The 23621-nt window shown below is 50.4% G+C and overlaps 2 protein-coding genes across 2 annotated transcripts; both read left to right on the forward strand.

The window, feature by feature from the left end:
- The first annotated feature begins 2025 nt into the window (after positions 1-2025).
- Positions 2026-18086, forward strand: CSUI_000152 (fg-gap repeat-containing protein). The gene is made up of 13 exons (XM_068060386.1): positions 2026-7282; positions 7901-8117; positions 8659-8745; positions 9342-9467; positions 9914-9999; positions 10949-11050; positions 11556-11681; positions 12235-12367; positions 13000-13227; positions 14526-14644; positions 15500-15634; positions 16394-16456; positions 17218-18086. Exons 1-13 carry the CDS (start codon positions 3197-3199, stop codon positions 17269-17271), a joined length of 5562 nt encoding a protein of 1853 aa, XP_067927619.1. The 5' UTR covers positions 2026-3196; the 3' UTR covers positions 17272-18086.
- Positions 18087-18524: 438 nt separating this feature from the next.
- On the forward strand, positions 18525-23495 carry CSUI_000153 (ring zinc finger protein). The gene is made up of 7 exons (XM_068060387.1): positions 18525-19405; positions 20451-20655; positions 20839-21182; positions 21393-21532; positions 21865-21940; positions 22701-22752; positions 23287-23495. The coding sequence occupies exons 1-7, from the start codon at positions 19127-19129 to the stop codon at positions 23331-23333; spliced, it is 1143 nt and encodes a 380-aa protein (XP_067927620.1). The 5' UTR covers positions 18525-19126; the 3' UTR covers positions 23334-23495.
- Positions 23496-23621: the final 126 nt, after the last annotated feature.

Below are 23621 nucleotides of genomic sequence, written 5' to 3' on the forward strand. Positions count from 1 at the left end.
CGCTGCTGTGAGCAGCTTCTGGTGCCGTCGCGTACCGTCTGGCGGTCCCGCCGATCCCGCGACTCGGTATTCAGTCTCAGCCAGCGCCGACCGGCACGCCTGGCCTCCTGAGACCTCTGTTGTCCGCTTGGCTTGTATTTGCCTCGACGACACGTCTTCTCTCCGGGGTGCTGCACCCTCGTCGGTCCGTGTCTCGAGTGTTTCGTGCAGTGTTCTTATCAGGGCGGTTGCCGTGACACCGGCGTATTCATTTTCGAGTGCCTAGTGCGTTCCTGAGGAGGGAAAACGTAGCTACTTGCATCCTCCCGCCCAGGTTGATGAGCTACCGCTTTATAGCGCGACAGCTGATCCAACAACTCAGGCCGGAGCCAGAAGAGCGGACCTCATGAGTTCCAAGTGGTATTTTCGCAGGGCAAGGGAACGCCTGGACGCCGTCGTGCTGCTCCAACGCCACCGAGCGGGCTGCGGGGTGGATCGCGCTGAAGTGACCCCTCATTGAACATCACTGTTAAACAAGTAAATAGAATTGCAGGAGGTAGTGGAGGATCCAGTTTCTCGTCGAACTAACTCGTGGTTGGACGAAGCTTTCTGTTTAAAAAAGGTGTGCGGTGGAAAGATACAACGTTCGTTGAGGATTTGATTCTGTTTTGCGAAATCGGCTCTATCAGTTGCGGGGACGCCACGAGGCGCTAGCGACACCTGCGCTTATCTGCTAAGATGTGTAGAATACTGGGGGGATGGAATTTCCTTGCGTGGAGAAGAAATAGTTTCATCTTTACGTACTTAGTTTATAACTGGGCGAGGTGCGGACCGCAGGTTGTTAGTGTCCAAGTCGGCTTCGACGGAAAGCCGTTTGCCGTTCCGCCAAGACTCAACGCTGCCCCTAGGTAGAGGTCCATGCTAACCGAGTCCTACGGACCTACGTTCTAGTGTTGTACTGGAGAGAGAAAGAGATCTTTCCTTTGATTTTGGTTATTCTAGACTTTTCCTTGGAATACTAACAGAAAAACTCACCCCCTTTCCTTGTGGGCGTCCCTTCCCCGTCAGTCTCCCAGGGCCCTAACACACGGTCGACCGCCCTACAACGTTGTTACAGACCGGGAGACAGCTAATTATTCTCGAAATAAGAGAATATTGTTTCTAAGGAAAGAGCGCTAGTCGTTTTTCAACTCTGATAGGAAAGCTGAGGCGTGTACTCTGCTGGAAGAAAGTGATTTCCGAGAGCGTGAACGGGCTCCGGATATCCCCCACAGTACGGCGCGCCGAATCTTGCTTACGTTTTCATATCGAGGTAGAGGCGCTTCTAGAGTCTGATGCAGCAAGGAGCAAGTTGCTGTCTCACTCCGCCGTGGCACCGACGGACACTAATATTTAGTGTCGGCCCCTGTCGTTACAGCGGGCAGCCCAATCGTGTGACAGTGACCTGGTGAACTCGGTGTCGACAGTCGACAGGATGTGATTGTCCGGATGGGGATGCTCCCTACTCCGAGTGATCGGACTCCAGAGCTCTTAGTTGTTGCAGGCTTTAGCAATGCGATCGAAGGGGGGAAATGCCGGGGGCTAACTATGTGGACAGGCTGGAAGATCACTGCAGTGGAGACATCCCCTCGGAGGCTCACTTCTCTCTTCTGTGGACTGTTCCAAACGCCTCAAATCAGTCTCACCCTCCTGCAGACTGACGCTAATGGGATGCCACGCCCATTCAATACTCCACTTTTTCGAATTTCGCCAGCGTCACAAGTGACGAGACAAACTCGCAGTAATGCCGCGTCATTCAGACACGGGAGCTACGGACTTGCTGAGACGCCCGAGTGCAACACTGCCGAGCAGCAAGACGCTGAGAGCATTAGCTGTACTCAGTGAGAGAACTAGACTACGAAGCTAAGATGAACATCTGAATGCTAGGTGGAGCCTAATAAAATAGCGATCGACAGCTGATCTTCGGCACGTCACAGCTAGAAGTTGAGTTCAACTCTGTGGTATGTGCTATTATCTCTATGCCGGGCGTGGTCCTGCGAGTATTGTATTATATGCAAAGCGTTTTAGTCCAGCCACCACATTCCGAGGTTCAAGCAAAGAGGGCCTGTAATTCTTCTCCAGGATTTTTCGAATTTTTTTGAGTACAACTTTCTTTAGCCGCGCATGCACGGGAAATGCAAAAACAGAACTAGGCCTGCGTAGTGGCTCTCTTCTTTTAGTCTTTTCTTCGTTTTTTTTCCTTGTCTCCTCTTTTTCCACTTACTGGGAAAGTTTCTCCTGGTTTCCGTAGGCGCACTCATGAGCAAGAGTCTTAGTCGTTCTTCGCTTCTGCCTCAAGTTTCCGCCTTTTCTACTGTTGTCCCCATTTTCTTTTCTTTCCAGTCATTTTTATTTAACATAGAAGCGCTTGCTCGTAAAAGTCGCGCAGATCTGTGTCCAGGATCAACTTCGCCGTGTTTGTCTCCTCTCTTCCTGTGGTAGACTCCGCCTTCTCGCCTTGAAAGCTGGGGGTTCACCACGCCGTTTACTCACTTTTTTGAGTCTCTCAAAGGACATTTGTTGTCTCCTTACCCCGGCGTTCTAGGAACGGGTCTTCCAGGAGAGTTTTCGCCTCCCCGGGTGCTTTTCTGACCTCCTGTGGGCGTTTGTGTTCTTTCGGGCCTTTGCTTTCTCTGTTTTGACTTTCCTGTGCAAGCAGACAAGGCGGGGGCGCTGATGGCCCCTCAGGAGAAGAACTATAGTAGGGATCCCGGAGGAGACCTTCTGATGTTTCCAGGGATGGAGTTTGCCGTGTCCATGTTTTACAATTGTTGCTCCAAGCTCGGACGCCTCTAGCTGATTTTAAGAAGGCTCCTGTTCTTGTGCAATAGAATCTCCTGAAACTCGCGAGCTTCACCTTGTTCTCTCGTTTGCCGTTAAGTCTGTTTGTACTTCTTATCCATGAGTATGCGTCTATGCGTCTTTGGAGTTGTGGGCAGGGTGACATGTACCTCAATAGTTCCACACTTCTTTGTGTCTGCGATTCCTGCTCGGCGCGGTGATATCCCGACTTCGGCTCTTTTCCTCGCACCGGTAGACTACGAGAAAGCGACTCGAGATTCAGCGAGTATAAAAGACTCTAGCATGGTGATATACGTGGGAGGCGTGATGAGCAGTGATAAACGGACAGGTGACTTTGTAGAGGTTCATTTTTTCTTTCATCTCTACAAGGCCCTCGATGGTTGCCTTACACCCCTATCCTCATCATCGAGAGGGGGAAGAGGAGGGAGACACTAGAGATGTCCCCTTGGCAAAATTGGGCTCCTTCGCTTCTTCTTCGCCACCTTTCAGCTCGTCTTGTTTCAGCGTTTATTCAAGTAAAACTTGCGGACCCGCCTTGGAAGCAGAGAAACCCTCACGTCGATGGTCTCCTACTTCCGTCTTATCGACTCTCTCATCGTCACAGAGGATACGCCCGCAAAACACAAGGCATGCCGGTACCCCCCCGTCTTCTACTATTACAATGCGTATATCTCCTTCTCCTCCCCTGTCTTCCGTGGCAGTAGCTACCTCCGGGCAGCCAGCTGACTCTCCAGCCTCTCAGAGCTCTGAATCAGAGAAGAAGAAGAGATATGCTCCGTCGAAGAGTTCTTCCGTGTCTTCCTCTCCGGGTCCTTCCCAAAGTTCATCTTCTCCGGGTAAGAACAAAGCCACATCGTCTCTCTCTTCAAGTCCCCATAGTGAGTTTGGTAGTGTGTCTTCTCATCGTCAGCACAGAGCTGTTTCCTCACGGTCCTCTCGTCATCCTCATACCCGAGGAAATCGTCCATTTGCTCTGTGTTTGATTCTTCTTCTATCTCTCGTCCTTTTTGTTTCCTTTGTTGTTAATCCTTTCTCTTCATTTCTTATTGACCTCACGCTTCAACAGCAACAATCTTCTTCCTCGTCTTCTTCTCCCCTCTTTGGAGCCCTCGAGGACGTCTACAGTGCGACAGGTTTTATTCCAGGGAAAAATGAGGGAGATGTCGGTGGTACCTCTATCACGGGCCTACCTAGCCTGTTCGCCTTGGACCCCAGGAGTTCACCGAACTCGGCTCTACAACGTTCTCAGTCTCTTGAAGCCCAACAGAAGACGAAAGACGGATTGAAAGGAGCAGAACAAGGGGCAGCCGCAAACACGCAAACTCCGCTTGTCCCCGCTCCTCCTCCTAAATCTCCATCGCAACTGCGACTGGAGGCCGTCCGGGCTCAAGGACACTCAGCGGCTGCCGCCTACCCTGACGACGATGATAAGAGAAGACACTCTGCGAACAATAAAGATTTGACATTTGGAACGAGGCCGTCCCAAAACTCACTCAGTTCACAGGATGATAGTCTCTTTCCTCGCTTTTCTCCGTTCAAATTCTTTTCGTCTCTCGCTGCATCACTCTCATCATCATCGTCTTCCTCGTCTGGAACAAGCTTGGAACAGAGTGGAAACAGAAGTGATATAACTGGCGCTGTATTTCAGAAAGAAGAAAGTCTCAATAAGAGTTCGGCTGGTCTAGAATCCAGTCAAGAAGACTCCCTCGTACCTGGTCACCTTTCACCCTCTGAGCTAGATAAGGCATCTTCTCCTTCTGCGGGAATTGGAAGGGGGCGATCCGACAAAGGAGAACACGATAAGAATCAAGCAAGTGGCAATGCACTCACAAAGAAAGCCTCGTCTTTGCCATCGTTCACATCGTATAAGCCGCTTGTTAGTGCTACTTCGCAAAGAGAGTCACCATATTCCTCGACGTCCCGGGGAGATTCTGTCGAGATAAGTGATGGAGGTAAGGAGAGATGGGGGTCATCAAAACAAGGAGGTGGCTCGTTTTCTGATGGGACTTCCTCCTCAGTTTCTCGATCATCCTCCGATTCTTCTGGTGTACCTACAAACGGTTCAGTGAAAGAGCTTCCAGAACTTGGTTCTAACCGGATGGGCAGCAGCACTGCTAAGTTGAAACAAGGCGGAGGAGGAGCAGGAGAGCAAGGATGGAAGGGAGAGCTAGCTGAATTCGCGGATTTCAATGGTGACTCTCATATTGACATGATCTTTATTTCGCGTAATCCGTCTACGAAAAAAGATTCTTCTTCGTCTCCTTCCTCTTCGTCTGAGAACGTCAAGGAGTATAAGGAAGGTTTCTTTTCATATTGGTCAGGTTACCAGAAAGCTTATCTTGCGGACGTTCAGGGAAACAAGGTAGGACAGGGAACAAAGGATGTTGTAGCAAGTCTCGTCCATGACAGGCAAGACGGGGGCCTGACAACTCCCCGCTCTGATACTTTCATTAGTGTGTACACATGGAATGCAGGAGAAGGTTCATTCGGCTTCTTCGGTAAGACGGAAGTTCCCGATACTGTGGAGTCGTTAATCTCCCTCGATTGGAACGGAGATGGAAGAACAGATATCGTTGCTGTCTGTACTGTAGATGATACTTCACGTATCCTCAAGGCTCGAAGTGAGGGTGAAGCACTTGTTGAACTCTTCGAAAAGGATGCCACGGAGATAGAAGAGGACGAGGATGAAGAGCAGGAGGAGAGAAAAAGGACGGAGGAGAGAAAGATTCCACCCTCCTTCGGAGATGGTAGTGATGCTGGAGCGGAGGCCACGCAAAAGAGGCAAGAAGGAGATGAAGCAAAGCCCCTAGAAAAACAGCAGGGGGAAGGCAGTCGTGAAAAACTACAAAATAGTGAAGAAAAGAGAGGAGAGAAAGAACGGAGTGGCCTTACACTGGGGGAGGGGGGTTTGAGTCAGCACGAAGGCAACGAATATCGAGTTGAGGGTAAGCATTTCTATCTTGTGGCTTTTGTCCAGAGAATCGATGGTGTATTAGAACGAGTCTGGGATTCTATCTCGAGTGTCGATGATCTCTTAGGAGTCCTTAAAGCACGGAGAGATGAGAGACGAAAAAGGCGAATGAATGCGAAGAAACGAAAAAGAGAGAGTCGAGAAAGACAACGAAAACTGGAGGAAGAGAAGGCGTTACGGGAAAGGGCTAAGATGGATGTTCAAGAGGAAAAAGACGCGTCGGTCGTGCTTTCTCCTGCTGGGGATCGGCCGAGGAGTGTATCTACACCGCAACGTGAAGAAGCGACGCAAATACACCAGACTCCTGAATCTGCGGCGGCCCCTTCGTCATCTTCCGCTTCTCCGTCCTCTTGGTCGGAGTCATCGTCGTCTACTCTTTCTCCTCTCCCAACCCCCTCTGAGAGAGAAAGAGACCGCCGTAGACTGGCAATGCTCATGGAGGGAGACAATGAAGGCAGAGTGGAGGTAACTCTACAAAGAGGAAGAGCGCCAGAGAGGTTTCTGTTGTCTGTCGGGAACGACGAAGAGGAGGGGAAAGGACAAAGTCTTAAAGGAGAGAAATCCGATGGCGACAGAGAAGAAGCAGACGATGAAGCCAAAGAAGAAGAGGAAGAAGGTGTTGTAGTTCAGGGTGTACGTGTATGGGGCGGTAACGTGCGTCAAGGAGAAAATAGCACCGGGGAAGCAAGATCCAAGTTGAGAGAAGATTTGAGAGTTCTTCCTCTTCTTCGTTTTTCTTCGATCCATCCCCTTGTCGCGGATATTACAATGGATGGAAGCCCCGACTTACTTGTTCAGCTTCCGTCATTTTCTTTTTCTTCTGCGGTCAATGAGATTTCTTCCCTCTCTGATGCGAATGCGAATCCCGCGAAGCCTACGTCCACAGACAAAGCTCCCAAAAGACGTCCATCTCCTCCACGTCGCTTTGTATGGCTGAGCCGCCCGGGAACCAAAAAAGGAGACCTCAGTGATGCTTACAACTATATGGAAGACGAAGACGTTCCTCTTTCTTCTTCGTCCATTCCTGCCGTCAAGAAGAAGACAAAAGTTCATCGTGGCCACAGGAGACTCGCTGAGCTTGGTAAGCACGACACGCATCTTCACGAGAGGGAGGAAGAAATAGAGGAGCAGATGGAAGGGAATGGAAAGAGGCCCGATGAAGCAAGAGAAGTTCTCAACTCTAGCAGGCCTTCTGATCAGAAGGAGGTGCAAACGAGTAAGAAGACTTCATTTGAAGGTGAAGACAAAACCACTGATGCGTCGTCTTCTTCTCCTTCACAAAAGAAGGAAACTCCGAAAGAGCGAGCAAAAGAAATAAGAAAAACGTCTCTGCCTCCTTCACCGTTCTTACCGGTCTTGTGGAAAGATCTGAGTCAGTGGATCGAAAATCCAGAAGAGGAAGAAAAAAAGGAAAACTTTGGAAGGATCGTTACGCCTCATAGCAGTGCGTTTCTTGATATAAACGGCGATTGTAGGCCTGACCTTGTTTTCGTAAGTTGCTCAGACTTCACTTTCTTTGCTCACTCTTGCTTTTCTCCTTTACCACTCTCTCTTTCTCTCTGTGTCTTCAACCTGCTGTGATTCTTGTTGAGAGAGAAGCGTTTCTAATCTGGGTTCGCCCACCTGTTCACGCATGGCTTTACGCGAACATGTTGGACGGGGTGGCTTTCTACAGCGAGGTACGTATGAAAGACATGGGGTCTATGGCATTCAACCAGGAAGCTTAGGGTGTGTGCTTATTTACCGAGGTCCACTGCTCCCCCTTCATCTCTACACGGATAGCCCTCTATGGCTTATGTGTATGTATGTGTGTGTGAGCTTCCTTTGTCATGTTGTCTGTCTGCTTTCTTCTTGATCTCCAGAGTGTCTCACACTGAACTCCGTACCTGTCTGTATATGTTTGACAACGAACATACAACCATACATCTCAGAGAAAGGGTAGAATCAACGCTTGCACATGTATACGCGTATACGTGTGTCCCCTCACGGTTATTGGGGGTTTGACGTTTCCGCTTTCCCGGCACTCTTTCTCAAGAAGTTCACTTCTATGTTTTTCCGTATGCATCGATTCTCTTCTCATCCTTCTGTCTTCCTTTACTCTACACGCAGCAAGTTGAACTTCCCCCCTCCCCTTCTAACTCGACACTAAACTCCTTTCCTTCGTCTTCCTCTTCTCCGCCACCATCTCAAACTTTTCTGGAGGTCTGGATTAGTCGCTATGATCGAGAGTTGGATCGTGCGCGCTATACCCGGGACCACGAAGGGGCTAGTATAGAACTCCCTCCTAATGCCGGTCAGATCTCATTTGCGGACTTCAATGCAGATGGTAAGCCCGTCCTTTGGCTCTCTAGCTGAGAATGAAGAACCGTACACTACGGAGCAGCAGCCAATACATGTTTTCTTTGTCTGAGAGATCTTCGTGTGCTCTCCGCTGCTCTCTCCGTCCGGTACAGCCAGCGTGTGCTTCTTTCCTGCCCGAGCTGCCCCGGTGCCATGCATCTACTAGTGTGTCACTTTTGCGCATCCATTCGTACGTGTCTACTCATGTGTTCTTCGGGGTCTCTGTGCAGTTCTACGTATATCTGCGGGTAGTGTGAAGGGAGACTCAAGAAACATGCATAACGCCGAAAAAGATCTCGTCTGGCCTTCCTCTCCTAAGTCAGAAAACCTACCAGCGCATCTCTTCTTCTCTCTGTTTGTATCAAACCAGTGAGTCTGTATATGGGGTGGACGGGTCCGTAAGGGAAGTGTTTTCTTTTTCAGGACGAGAAGAAGGAGTTCGCAAAGAAGGCGGTTTGACTGCTAGAGAGATCCAAGTGTATTTTTCTTGATTGGACCACGCACGGTCTTGTGCTTTACTTTTTCAGGGTCTCTCGATTTGGTGATCCCTACATGCACGAGATCGGAGGTCTGCAACTTCTGTTGCGTTGGCTCCGACAAGATCGTCTTCGCGCGTAAGGAAGGATACTCCCTCTTCCTTTCTTCAGCCTTATCTCGTATTTTTGTGTGTGGTCCTCAAGACTTCCTTCCTTCGTCTCTATCTTCTCCTGCTACTTTCCTGAAGGAAAGTCCGTAGCCTACGTGACGGCCTACATGGTATTTCATCAGGGCAGGTTCGCAAACCCCTCGAGTATTGCGGAAGAACGAACTCTCTTGATATATGTTTTCTGTGTCTGCCGGAGCCGTATGTAAGACGAAAGCAGCGCTATGGCAACTTTTCTTTTCTTTTGTAAAGGACGTTGTTGTCTTTCCCAGGTCTACACCTTTCGTTTTTCCACTTTGTGGTTCCACACACATTTCTCGTCACACGCACTTCATCGCATGTTCTTCTGTCTCCATACGTTGGTGTAGCTTGCTATAGCCGAATCGAAGAAAAACGTATTCGTCCTCTTCCTACGGATGACGGTTTGTTTGGCCATGTGTTGGAAGTAGCACCTCTTTCTTCAAGGAAACTGGATATGTTCTTCTCACGTCTTTCAGACAGTCAGTATCCTTCTCGTTTTTTTCTTAGTCCTGGCTGAGGTGAGGTGGTGTGTGTTTTCCTTCTCAGCCAATGAACAGCCTGGCTTGTGCCCATCATTCTGGTCTCTCCCTGAAGAGCATCGTGGACCATGCAAATCAGCCAGCAATCTTTGTAGTTTCTCAAACTTCACTGTCCCTTCTCTGCATGGGGAAAGTAAGTCTCCGTTCTTATTCACTTAGAAGTGTATAAACACTTACCTGCTGTCTTACCCGAACTCTGTATCTCACTTGTCTTCACACTCAGTGGTCGTCTCTTCCGGGCGTGTCTTTGTCTCGCGGATGGGTTTCTGCATTCTGTTTCTTCGCAAATAAAGATTCCCGACATCCCTGCAGTTTTCTACATATATATATATGTAATCTGCCTGGCATCCTGTGTCATTCCTGTATGCAAAGTCAGGTGCTTTTTTCACTTTACAGTCGCTCGGTTTGTTGTGGGCTGTATGCAGATGTATACGCTCTGTTCGGCCTAAACGTAAGTACTTCCGACATGTAGATAGATAATGTGCCTGGTCTGCGTACTTGATGGTATCTTTTGAGTTCTTCCGGAACAGGAGAGTCTCGGTTTCTTTGTCTCGTGCGCCTTTTCGTTTTCCTTTTCAGATACGGGAAACTTTACTGTCGCAGATGTTGATCCAGACCCGAAGGTTCATTTCTACGGAGATCGGGACCATCCAGCAACACTACGCGTATGTTGATTAAGAACTTGCATACTGTTTTATTTCGACTACTTCGGTGTACGTCGACCGCGTTTTAGAGATACGGATATGCGTTTATATCAGGGAATGCTGAGTATAAAGACCTCAGCAAATTAGACATATTTCGTAAGCGCATGTGCATTCTGGCTCTGTAGACCTAGAAGTATATACGCGTATTCACATACGTACATTAAGTCATGTATACATAGACCTTACTGCACTTCATATGGTCCCCCTTGGATGTGTAGGGAGATTTTTTCCAATGTACGATTCGAAGACTGTGTGCCGCTACGATAGTTCGCTTCCATACACAGATTCCTAGGAGTGTACGTCAGAAGCGTTATCTACTCTTACGAAGGGCGGACAGAGTTGGAAGCGGGCTAGCCGAGACGGAGCCTTTCAAGTCGTCTTTCGAAGAATCCGCGCGGTCCTACGAGACCACTTTTGGCGGCTCTGCCTGATACGCCTCGTAAACACGTTCACGTACAAAACAGGATAACAGCTATACAACCTAAAAGCGGCCCTGTATCTGTACGTTTGTGTAGTGCATGATTTATAATTGTATCTACGATTCTGCATGGAACCGACTGATGTGCAGCGGCGATGTGACCTGACGTGAAGATGGTTCCTTCGAAAAGAGGCTAAAAGAGAGCATTCGTGCCTGTGAGTGACTGTAGGAGATAGAGAAAGTGACGTTGTCCGGGTAATTGAGATAGGTAAGCCAGAACCGACTCCGAAGCCAGACATGACAGAATGTTGTTCTAACCTCGTGTATGTGGAGGCAGTTAGAATAGAAGGTGAACTTGTTTATCCACGGCTGCACATCGGTGTTTATGTGGCTTACACGGAAAACCATGTAAAGTTCTCCCATCTGCTTCCCCCCTTCGCGGTTCTCACCATTCACACACCATCTTCTTGACCTCGTTTCTTGCTGTTACAGGTAGGAGACTGGAATGGCGATGGGTATCCTGATCTCGCCTTCATAGGAGTTCGCAACGGAGGCTACAGGACGGCTCGACTGTACTTGAATGTACCTGCCAAAGTAAGAGACTGCTTGTAGGGTTGCTCTCCTAAACACAAGAAAATCTCTCGTAGATGCTCTTCTTACGTTCCAGGTGTAAGTAAGGGAGGTAAAAGAAGCGACCAGGAAGAGTTGGAAAGAGATGTAGATTCGAATGTCTCTTCTTGACTCAGCTTGTGTACCTCCTGCTGTCCGCTTAGTATATATACCTCAAACTCCACATCGTCTCTGGGGGTGTTGTTCTTCTTCTCCAAGTACGTAAACCAAAGAAGGCATGCATCGTGCAACGGGGTTAGCTAGCTGGATGCACAGGTGTCACCTTTCTCTGGCTTCTACTGTGCCCAGGAAGCTGAGCTGAAGGCGAATCACACGTGGTGAACGCAAATTACATGCTCAACTGTATAAGCATGTATGCGTCCAAGTAGTTTGAAATCACAATACAGAGAGGAGAGCGAAAGAAAATTTCTGTCGAGTGTATGACCAAAGCGGGCTGCGAATGCGTCCCTTCTTTGCTGTCCCTTTCTAGGACAGCTCAGGAAACTCTCTTCTCCGAACATTCGAACTTGCTCATGAATTTTCGCCCCAGGAAAACACCGACGGTGGAGGGGTACTCCTTTTTGATCAGATCGCGTTTTTTGATCTTTTTGAAGATGTAAGTATCATGTACCTTTTGCTGGTGCAGGTTGTGAAGCAGCGTAACTGCTGCAGGTATATATGTGTGTGCAAGCAGACTGATGAATAGACAGCTGTCTGTGTGAATGTTCGAAGACTCTCATGCGGGCGTCGCTAGCCGGCGCCGATGTACATTCACATAGTTGATGCCGCCATATGTGTCTGTGCATGCGTACATAGACAGAGAGATACTTATGTCCAGGTAGCTAGCTGTGCTTTCGTGACCTGGAGTTTCGTACCTCTTCGTTTTGTATTTCTATAGACTGTTGTCGTTTGTATGGTTGTGAAGAAGCCGCTTTTGAAGGGAGCGGATGTCCCATAGTTCCACCGAGGAGATTGACTCTGGTACTTGTCTCGCGTTTTAGACAGGGTTTGTGACCTTCAGTACTTGAGCTGACGCAGCACATGAACAGACAACACCTGCGTGTTTCGTTCTGCCGACAGACGGCCGAATCATTATGGTGTAGTGAGGCGAAACTCCATGTGTGTAACACAATGAGGGTATGTGTCATGTCTATATATGACGTTTACAGGGAAGTCTCGATGCTTTCTGCATGGGACAACCTCGCCCTCCTACCCCGTCGACCTCTCCATTCGACAGCAGTCGAGCTTATCTCCGGACTTCTGATAGTGATCCCCGCTTCCTCAAAGCTACGGCTCTGACGCGTAGGTAGATTGAGAGAAGGGATATCTTCCTCGGCAGTTAGATTTTTGCCAACTCAGTGCGATGTGTCATGTTTTCTTGTAGCTTTGTCTGGCCGTCCAAGGGCCTTCCATATGCATAGACATGCGTGGCCGTATAGGGACCCTTCTGGGTAGAGTTTCGCGTGTTTTCATCATGCCAAGTGGGCGCAGCCCAACGTGAGATTCTCGACAAGTGTAAAGAGAGGGTGAAGGGACTGAAAGCATGCACACCCAGCTGCGAAATTCAGTATGACCAATGCCTCGGACGGCTTCTTTCTTCATTGATGTGTCGGTTGTATCTGTGTTTTTGTCTGTCATGTGTAATGGTAATCGGTCCCCACATCTACGTGGGGAGTCGGTCCGGGCTTACGTAGTAGTGGTGCATTTGGAGTCCTTCTTGCCGCGGGTGAATGGTTGTATCTTTCTGGTCTTGGTTTCCGGGTGGTACACCCTGAACGGCAGGTCTCTGGTGTAGAGCGCGTCACAGTTAAAGTAGACCGCGACGCCTTGCATGAATTCGGACGGAGAATGCAAAAAGTACGTGTTCACGTTACGGTACAGTTATGTGGGATATAGAGACCTCGATGGCACTGTCTCTTTGTCGCTACTTACAGCTAGAGAAGCTCGCAGCGCACCGTGGGCACCAACAGTTTCCTCTCCGTCTTTTTCACCCGGGATGACGGGACAAGGAGACGGGCCAGAACGGCTCAACCAAAAGGGAGTAGGAGAAGAAGATGAAGAACAAGGAGAAAAAGAGAAAGAAGCACCGAAATCTCCTGCTTCTCTTCTACAAAGGCTCATGGTCAAAGATATTCTACCTCCTTACGGAGTCGCTGGAAGAGGTGAGAGAAATAAAGAAGGCAGACCGAAAGACGTGTCGCATATTTAGAGTAGCAGCGTCAGTTTCGATGACAAGACCGGATCTTTTGGTAGGACTACAGGAAAAGAGAGAACGTTAGAGGTATTTCAAAAGCGACGGTGGGTAGGCGTCTCACTTTCTCCAGTGAAGATACCGGGTTCCAGTTCTTTTTCCTAACTATTTAGTTTGGGCAGGAACGCGAACCAGCAGGAGATATACCTTAGACGGATTACCCCTTGTAAAACACCACACGCGGAGAACGCCGGAGAGGTTGGAACGTGGTTTTGGCGTTGTCAGGGTTTGAAAGCCTGGGGTTAGTATGTCCAGCCGTCCCGCACGTGTAAGTGCATCTGTCCAACCATACACACGCTGTGAAGCCTGTAGGCCGTTTCTGAGACAGAGGTCTTTTCTGTCCGGGATTTCTTCTTCATTTCCTTTCCGTACACATGCGGTTGATGTCTTCGAAACGACTACAACGCCCCGCTTGTGCATCACTTACTGATTGTCTGTGGTGCTGCAAAGCCACTGTGAGCCCATGTATAGATGAGTGAACGGGGGTGTGCCAGCTTACATTTAAGCGCGTTTGCGTTCTTCGTGTATGCCTCTACGTGGGCATGTTCGCGCGCATCTCCATTCACATGTTTATGTTCCGTCCTAGGGCCTTGCTTCAAGCTCACCGTGACCGATTTGAATGGAATAAAGACTGCACGGGCAGGTACAGACGAACATCTCTCTTTCTTTTCTTTGCTGGCCTCGTCTGTTCTATTGTAGCGGGGGGATTTCTTTTTTGTACATCCTGTCTTATCGAACTAGTGAAGACCGTATCAGGCAACGCCAAGGTGGCTTCCTCCGTTTTCGCCATTCATCGTGCTGGACAGGTTGCTTCACCATTTGTACGAGAATCGTGTGGAAAGAAGCAAGCTGAGTATTCTAAGGACGGGGGAGAAGTCGATCAGGGCAGCTGACACGCTCGTTCACTGACGGCGTGGCCTGTCTCTCCTCTTGTGTCTACATATCTGTATATATGTAGTTCAACAAGTCGATACGCCCGTGTATTGGCGGGTCACAGGATGCGGTCGCGTATCCGTACGGGTTCGACAGAGTGTATTTTTCGCAAGTGGCGAACCAGAATCACCGGAGTTAGTATACTTTTTACTGCATGTGTTATGGTAGCGGATATTTTCAAGTCAGGTTAGTCGAGACAGTCTGCGTAGTTCCCGTGATTTTTTCACGCGGTAAAGTCGATGTATGGCGATCGAGTCATTGTTGCGTTACGTACAGCTGCGCAAATGAGCCAGTCCGCTCACTCTCCCCTGCAACTTCCCTTCGCCCTCTTCGGTCTTGGTCGTACAAACAATTACATTGAGGAATTTTACGCGGGAATGCCGATCTCCTCTCAAGTATGTTCTTGTCACCGCTGCTTTACTTCTTGGCGGTTGGTTGTTTGAGAGAGTCTCAGTAAGCTGAAGGAACCGTCTCCCTGCAGCGACAAGCTCCGTCGCCGGCTATGCATGTCAGTCAGTCGCACCCTACTAAAAAGATGCCGTGAGTTGTACCCAAAGGGACCAGGTGTGTTTGTCTGGTTCCTTACACGCAAAAAGACGGACGAACAGTCAAGTGTGATGCGTGTCTTAACCACGCTGATGGCTTCTAAAGTTTGGTTCTTCCCCCCTTACACCCGACTCACACCAACTAGTGTGGTCCTATTTGACTGAGAAGTTCATTCTACGGTACTTAGATTGGCACGGTTTGTGTCCGACTTCTCCTTCGTACATTTGTTCGTCTACCTTTATAAGTGTCCCAAAGCCAAGGAGAAGAATACGAAGTAGCGCATGCAAACACCTGAGACAGATCGAGAATAAGGGGTTGTTTTCCTCACGATCGTCTCGCTTTGCATGTTTTTCCGGCATTCCTTCCTGGCTCTCTCCCTCCCGTCTGCTGTTGGCGGGGTATTGCGCGCGTGCCCACAGGTTTCTTCTTTCTTTTTCCTTTTACGCTCCTGATCTGTCTTACATTCCAGCACCGTCAACTTTTGTTCTTTCGCCAGAGTCAGGGGTTCTGTTCTCGTGTAAAGGACGTGATGTATTGTGTTTGAGTACGTGTTGATTTCTAAACCATACGACAGTAACAATCTGGGGTAGGGCGAAGGCGTTTTCTTGATGCTGCATGAAGAAACGTCCAGGGGCATACACGATTGATGGCTGCCCGCGTCTCTTATGATGGTTGCGTTCGATCGTACGTTTTCGTCTTCGCAGGTTCACTACAACATGTGGATTTCCTTGATACCAAACTCACAAGTCCTTATCTCTCCTACGCCCTTGTACAGACCTCAGTCGTGGCAGTTGGATCTTTCCGTTAATCCGTCCAAGCATTTCTTATATATTCTCATTGTAAGGCTTTCACGCTCGGTGCAGTTCAGGGGTAGGCAACTGTGCAAGCACATTTGTTTCTTCTGTTCTTGGTGATACAAGACCCTCCCCTCGTGCGTCCCTCTCCTAATCAAGGTGCGTGGTCAAGTGTTTGACCGTTGAGTGTGTCTCCGTCCTCCTCCTCGTGCACTGTAGCTGAGTTGCCGGTGCGCGCTCGACAACGCCAGAACCTTTCTTCATGTCCAAATCTTCCTTGTTCGTCGGGGACGCACGCTTGAGCATCCTATTTTTAAGAGACTGAGGGACAGCTCTGTAAAGATTGTATGTATAGTAGGGAAAGTAGTCAGAAAGATAAAGAGTTTCGACCGACTGCTTTCTGGAAACATATATATGAGTCAGTGGTGCATCTCCTTCCTTTTCCCGTCTGAAAGCATCTGCTACTAAGATCGTTGTCATTCTGTTGTAATGATTGAGTGCGTTGCAGGGTGTCTTGTCTCTTCGTTTGGAGATATTGATGCGCGATCAAGTGTACTGTAGTGTATTTTTTTACAGCCGTGCATGCGCATGACTCACAATTGTGGAATTTACCTTGAAACGTGCTGCGTGCCTCCTGGCTCAGTTGAGAGTGAGAAGCTGAATGCTTCTTGAGGTCCGTTTCTGTCCATGTGTATGCAGCGATGCATGTACAGCTTTGCATTCTCCTTATACATGCGTAAGAGTTTGTAGAGATGAGGGATGAGGATGAGGTTCCTTCCCTTGTGCTGTTGTGTGTTTTTGCAGACGACGATCATTTGCTTGCTGGTAGTAGCCATCATAATTTTCATTCTCGATCAGAGAGAAAAGGTGCGTTGTCTAACTCTGTGCTTTTTCTGCGCGATTTAGTACCTGCGGAGAAACTGTATATAGATGCACTCTATCGAAAAGGACATGACAGGCCATGTGGCCAAACGGGTGAGGTAGAGACATCAGTGATTCAGCGCGTCGAAATGTTTTTCACACCGATGTATGTGTACACAGTTACACACGCGAATTCCTTGCCTTCAAGAATATTGCAGACGTAATCAGTCCGTCGTGTTACAACAGCACGTCGTACATGGCAGGCAGGGGAGACTGTCAGAAAGGCTCTTCTTGGGGCTCGGCGAGTCTCGGCGCGGACACGGGTTCTGGCAAGTCCCCGTCGTTAGGCGTGTTCGTTTGCCGTGTGTGCATGGCACGCATGATTTCACAAGACCTTCGTTATCGGCGACCGTTTGTTGAAAGCAAGCATATGTTTGTAGTGGGAGAGTCTCCTCCGCGTCCAATCAACGCAATTCCAAGGGCGGGACGTTCCTCCCCCCCCTGTCCCCCCCGCCGGTCCGAGGTATACACCATTGCAGCTAGCCCATCATCGCGTGTAGGTGTTTGCCGTTGTGAAACGTGTAGACCGGGGCAGCACACGGTGTGCGTTTCTTTGGGAGCTCTTCGATCTCATCAAGCATATACGGACTTCGTTGCCCGTATGTATCAGCCTCCCGCGGCTTCACTGTCCTGCGCGTGATTATGATTCACATATTCACGTGTTCCCAGGGAGACTTCCTGTTCCATGTTTTTTTCTTCTGTTTCAGGCTGAGGATTCGGAACTGCAGAGGGGCTTTCGCAGTCATTTCATCATCAACTGACGTCTCTTAGAAGTTCAAGTGGACACAACATAGTCTGGTCGAGTTCCAGTCCACTATTTCTAGGAGCGATAGCCGTCATTGCTGTCTCATTTTCTCCTCTTTTGTCTTCCCACCGGCACAGCGAGGATGCACGACAATGGTGCGTGATCCCATTTTACACCGCTGGCCGCGCCTGTAGCATTCGTCAGGAGCATCCAGGGGATTGCTACCTAGTGGCCGATGTGGGGGCGAAGTTCGCTGCGCGGTCGGGACGTACTCGACCTACGTAGAGCGTCGTAGGCGCCAGTAAGGTACAACCTCGTACAAAGGCTATGCGACCGAGGCTGCTACCCAGTGTCTCATCTGCAGCAGCTGGGCCGCTAGTGGTAAAAAAGATCGTGATAAAACCACAAAAAAAAAAGATTTGGAGCTTTGCCACGGCGAAGGCGGGTGTTCTGTTAAAGACGGAGGGAGTTGTTCTAACCAGCTCACTTCAGTTCGGGCTGAAGAAGAGAAGGACCAAAAGTCGAAGTCACTGTCCGACCCTGTAAGTCTGGTAATTCGTTTTTCTTTGCTCCTTACACACGTGCTGTTGTCGCTGGCAGCGTCCCGCCTCGGACGATTGGTTGCTATAACCGGCTTCCTTGGCGTTGCTGTCTACTGTCTCTGATCCCAACACCAACACAACTGTTGCATTCATTGGGGGCGACCCCGTCCTTCATAGCTTGGATCCCCGGGTGAGACCTCGGCAGGTGTTTCCTGACGCCCGGGGGCCTGCCCTTGCTAGACTCACGCCCTAGTGAGGCAGACCTTGTTTAGCTTTTCATGAGTCCCAGCCGCAATAGGATGTCGCCTCATCTCAGAAACCGCTGCGAAACGCGTTGCTTGTTATTCGGATTCGAAAATTGATGGGTTTTCTCACCCCTCTGCTTCTCGGGTTCACGAGTCACTACCTCTCCCAGGATCCTGCCACATCCCTCCTGCTGCTACCGCAACACAATCACAACAGCTCTAGCTCTCGCTGGGCAGGTCTTGCCACCCGGCTGAAGCCTACACACTTTCCCGCGTATTAGCAAAGCTCCACTCTTCTATGGGCGCATCATGCCGTCCTACGCCGGAAGTTAACTGCCTGTCTCCGTTCTCCCCGGAGGCAGTCTGTGAGGAACCGGCAAGCTGCATGTGCTCCGGGTGCGGCACGTGCATGCTATGCCAGCGTTGGGAAAGCTGGTGTACCTCCAGCAGTAACAATTCGTCAGATTGTCTTCCGGGTGCACCAGGCGAACAATATAGAGGGATAATAGAAATCAGCACATTGCATGCTGTTTTTGACTGAGGTAGTCCCTTGTCAAGAAGCTGTTGTTTCTGTCACTTGATGCAGTCACATTCAAATGCGAAAGAGTCTTCCGCCTGGCTGCACTCCTGGTTCCCCTTGGTGTTCCCCTAGCTTCAGCTGTTAGCTGTCGATACAGAGCTCCTACAGATTCATTTACGACTGTGCACTGCACGGCACGCAGTCTTTGCCGTGCCTGCTTTATTTCAGCATCCACGCAGCGTCCCAGCGTCTAGCCCGGCCGGTTAGTAAATGCACATTTCGACTCATTGTTGCCACGGGAGCGCCTCGCTGGGGCGGCTTTTTACTGAAAACGTCTGCTTAGATGAGTTTGGGCCTTTTTTGGTGGCACAAGAAGTCTTTTTTCTCCGCCGGGTATTGTGGTAGTCGGCTCATTTCGGCCAACGTCGCCAACCGCGGGTCTACTTTGTTCGACTGCTCCACCGATGGCAGTGAGGCGTCGTATTTTGGAAGAATGATTCTGTATGCCGTCGACCTGGATGCTCCGTCCCTCTTGGCTGTGTGACAGCGCGCGTACACAGTATAATGGGGGGTATCGCCAGCAGGGACCGGCAGGAGCTTGCCAATCGTACTAGCTTCGGGCCTCAGCAGATCATATCCGTTCCATCTCTCGGGGGAAATACCATCGGTGGGCCCTCCGCGGCGCCGCTTCTTCCGCAGCCACCGACTACCAGGTTCGGCAGCCTTGGCGGTCAAGCCGATGCGGCTGCGCCTGTCGAACAGGTTCCACGACTGAGCGTCCAGCAGACATGCGTAGTGAAGAACCCTGTGAACTTGCACAAGCACTCTCTTAAGTGTTACAAGGTATGCCTCGTCAGGCTTTTGGGCATTCCCTTGTCGTGCGCCCAAGGTTGCTGTCGGACACAAAATGTGTCCGCAAAGGGCCAGTCGCAGCGTGGAACCCGCCCCCGATTCCGTTCCCGGGAATATCGACCGAGCTGACGCCGCAGGCGTCAACACAATCCGTAGTTTTGAGAGAGAAGTTTTCTTGGCTGCTGCACCTGCATGCCGCAAGGGCAAGATGTGGGGGATGTGCAGCTCGTCTGACTTCGTCCTATCAGCCTGTTGTGTTCGGGTATTCTGTAGGCACAACTCGCTCGCGTCGGACATATAGGTCGCTTCCGTCCGGGAATCCATCCTGCACGCGTGCAAGTGTCTGTGCATCCTCCTTGTACAACAGGATGGACTCTAGCAAGCAGCCCTCACACGTTCCCTTGTGTTGCGACTGCACGAGCGCCGCAGAGAGCGACAGTCTTCGCGAGATGTGCCCGGTACAAGCTGCTCTCGCGTCCAGCTCGGACTGGAACTAAACGTGTCCCTGAGAAGTGTCGGTGTCGACACTTGTAGCTGCAAAGAGAGGTGGCTTCTCTGTAAGGAGTGACAGCTGACATCTAAGGCCGTAGTGCGCTCTCTCAGGAGACCTCCTTTTCGTCAAAGTGGAGGCCTGCATGGGCCATGTATCTGGGCACTGCCGAAAGAGCCTTCTCTTGCAAGCTGTTCTTCCATTTTCGAGACGGTAGACACGTGTGCGCATCCGCGAATCAATCGGTTAGCTGGGAACTTGCCACTGTGTCCTTGCTGGTATTTCAGGACACGTCGAAAACGTGAATCCTATGTTACTCCTTATTTAGTTAGACTGGCAGAATACCTCCCCGCACACGCCCTCGTCTGGCGTCCCCTTCTAGATCCTTCCTGCATCTGTCCCTTACTGTGTTTCTGTCTGTCCCCCGACTTGCACATTCGGTTCTTACGCGTGGCCCGTAACTGTCCTGGCACAACCCACCTGATGTCCCCCGAGAGAAACAGGTTACGATTCGTGCTTCTTTGTTTTCGTGTCCATACCATACAGGACCCGTCGTTCCCAGACAGGCTTTTCTTTTCTTTTTCTTTTGACGCTTCCACTCCTGTTGATGTTTCGATACACTACTTCGCACATCACTTGACCGACCCCGTAACGGGGACTCCGTCGTTCAATTCCAGGTTGCCATACCCCTTGACGCCACCTCGGCGACTTCCTTCAGGCATGCGTCAAACCTTCTGCACGGCTCCCGAAGGTACGTTGCCAGCAAGCCGTCTTTTCCGGGTTTCTTTCCTCCACCTTGCTCGGTGTTCACCGCCGAAAACGGGCACCTACTTTCTTATGCTTTTGAAAAGTGTCCCAGGTGACGTCGTCTTCATGCAACCACCAGGAGACCTATGACATTCCGGCCGCACTTCTTTGAATGCTTGTTTTGCAGAGGCTCTACTCATTGCAGACTTCGATCAGCAACAGGCCATTTTGGAAAGCGACAAAGAAGACGAAGATAACGACGTTTATCCCGTAACTGTCTGTCTATACTCGGTAGATCTGGCATCTGCCACGCAGCCCGGCGGTGGGCCGGGTGCCTCAGTGAAAAATCAGTATACTTTCGCGCAACTCGTAAAGACGTCGCGAAGGTCCTCATCAGCCTCAGCGTCATCTCTTCTAGGCTCCAACACTGTAGAGGGCAAAGACAGTTCCGAAGAAGAAAGGGCCGTCGACTGGCGTTGTCCGGTGGTCAGGCAGAAAATTCAATTCGGAAGCAGAACCTTCGAGGTGCAGGTGGGTCGTATTTCATCAGCTCGCACCCACGGCTAGCATACAAGAGAAACCTCTCTCTCTCGGTGTGTAGCGAAAGGGACTAATTTGAATGTTTTGGGGCGCGTCACTGGATCCAGTATCTACACAGGAGCCAGTTCACTGGGCTGTGGTCGCTCTGGTTTTGTGTATGGAATGGAGACGTCGGAACTGTTATGCTTCGCCGCGGTTCAGGAAATTTTCGGTATTGAACGAGGCAACAGCACCGAGATGCAGTGTTTCCCTTCTCCAGCGAGCAGCAGACAAAGCGTTTCCGCAGACGATGAGACGGATCAACGCGCGAACGCACACCAGAGTGACCATCTTGCTGGAAGGTAAGGTATCCCCTCCCTGTGCTTCTTCTCACTGGTTTCATGCGCACGATAGGAACGGTGTGTTCCGTGCTTCCCACCCACGGCGTATCTGCGGCTATTTTTCCTGCGATAGGGGGGAACTCTCATAGGTAGCATCTGGCTCTTCCAGTTTGCCCAAGTGTGTTCTTTTCCTCTCTGTGGTCATGCGGGTGTCCACAAAAGAGTGAAAGTGTGCAGTTGGTCGCTTCCGTTAGCGTTTTGTCTCACGTCGACTTTTTGTTGTACTTGCGTACAAGTTTCTTCTGTTTCAATGAAAGCCCTGATTCTCTGCCTTGATCTTTTGTCGTGAACAGAGAATGCGTCATCTGTTTGGCTGAGGAGAGGAACACTGCCGTTCTACCGTGCAGGCACATGTGCCTGTGTAGTGGAGTAAGTGGGGCCCTCCCCAAGGCTTACACTCCCCAGCAAGCGTCTTAGCCACGCTGCGGCATGTGTATGCAGAAACGGATTTTTTTCTCTTGGCTTCGTATCATTACTTCGTTCAATCATCCATGTGTAGCAGTCTGGGAAATCTCCAGTGAAGGAGTGCTGCCCCCGCCGGAATTTCTGAATGGACAGAGAAGAGCAGAGTATCCCGCGAGTTCTGTGAAATCTCGGTGAAGCGCGTGCCTTAAGCTCCACAAGCGTCAACGAACCGTGTCCGACTGTTGCGCCGTTATGCTTAGCTTTGTAGCATATCGCACGTACTCTCACGCTCAAGCACCTCGGCGCCTGGCACCGAGGTGCTTGAGCGTGAACACACCGGTCACCGCAGCCAGTCCTCGCATAGTGTGATCCGCTCCAGTGTCGCATAGTAGCTGGCCGAGCTTCCAACGTCGCGAAGCGCTCCGGGTTAACTTCCTGAGACGCTGGGTTTACGACGTGCAGTTGGTAGTTTGTGTGGTGATAAGTGTACGCAAACTCAGACGCACTCCACGTGGAGACAGCTTTTTTTTTGTGTCTCATTATACATGCCTTAAAGGCAACTCACGCCAGCCGTGCAATTGGAACGTCGTGTGTCACGGTGTCGAGGCTGAACACGAATGAGGCAGGACTGGCCGTTGCACTCGCGTCTGTGGCTGTACTGAACTGCGGACGTTCCTTGTGCTGTATGGAACGCGTACGCCTGCGTCCGTGTGTTCGTTTGCAGTGTGCTAACATCATGAGGATGCAGAGCAACAAGTGTCCCATTTGCAGACAACGTAAGGGAGGAGCGTTGTACGCTCAACACAAATGGTGACGGAGAGTTGCTTCCTTGCCTGCCTGAGAGTGTCTGAGTCACACCGTATTCCAGGGAAGAGCCCTCACAAACTGTGCAGGGAGTCCAAACATAAATTTAGAGTGTACGGGCTTGAAGCGTCCATACGGCGGCACCTGAGACATTTAGTCGACCGTTGTGGTGGATCGGTGCATTCTGTCAACGCACAATGCACGGCTGACCGAGAGGTAATGAGAAAGATTGAGGGTGTAATGCGTGCACTGCTAGCGTGGTGCTCGGGTGTTGCTTCTACAAGAGGTGAATTCGCTGGAGTCTCACAGTCGCTCCTCAAACACGGCTCCTCCTCCGTCTACCTGCCCCGCAGCCCGAGAACTCGGGTCGCCTGGGCGGTGCATCGAGCAGACGTACAGAGAAATGTCTTGCAGCCGGACCGGGTGATTGCGTGTGTGCCTAATTTAACGACTACTTGCTACACATTTTGGCTGGCACCTGCGAGTCTGTTTGCTTTCCTGCACAGCTGTCACATCGCTCCTCCAGATCACGCTGAAAAACAGTTCTCAATAGCTCAATCGTCACGCTGCTTTGCGGCGATCAAGAGCGCACTCCGAAGCGTCGGGCTCGCTGCCACGCGTCAACAGACTCGGACAGCGGTACCCGTATTGCGGAGCGGTGGCGGTAGTTGTCCCCTCGGCGGGAGGCGTGTGCAGACCAGATGTTGGTGTGCTCAACAAGCGTCGCCTGGAGCGGCTGAGGCTTGGTGGCTTTGAAACGGCATCTAGTGAAAACGAAAACGAAAGATTTCCTCCTGTCGTAACTGCTGTGGCTCCGTGAGGGTGTTCATCCCCTCAGAGA

Source organism: Cystoisospora suis, assembly GCF_002600585.1.
Source record: "Cystoisospora suis strain Wien I chromosome Unknown contig_72, whole genome shotgun sequence".
Lineage (NCBI taxonomy): Eukaryota > Apicomplexa > Conoidasida > Eucoccidiorida > Sarcocystidae > Cystoisospora > Cystoisospora suis.

Excerpts from the sequence above, each read along its gene's own strand:
- CSUI_000152 (XM_068060386.1), top strand. The coding sequence starts at position 3,197 with ATGGTTGCCTTACACCCCTATCCTCATCATCGAGAGGGGGAAGAGGAG. Across the intron at positions 10,000-10,948 it reads ACCATCCAGCAACACTACGC|GTAGGAGACTGGAATGGCGA; the intron begins GTATGTTGATTA and ends TTGCTGTTACAG. Across the intron at positions 16,457-17,217 it reads TTCTCGATCAGAGAGAAAAG|GCTGAGGATTCGGAACTGCA; the intron begins GTGCGTTGTCTA and ends CTTCTGTTTCAG.
- CSUI_000153 (XM_068060387.1), top strand. The coding sequence starts at position 19,127 with ATGGGGGGTATCGCCAGCAGGGACCGGCAGGAGCTTGCCAATCGTACT. Across the intron at positions 19,406-20,450 it reads ACTCTCTTAAGTGTTACAAG|GACCCGTCGTTCCCAGACAG; the intron begins GTATGCCTCGTC and ends CATACCATACAG. Across the intron at positions 21,533-21,864 it reads AGTGACCATCTTGCTGGAAG|AGAATGCGTCATCTGTTTGG; the intron begins GTAAGGTATCCC and ends TGTCGTGAACAG.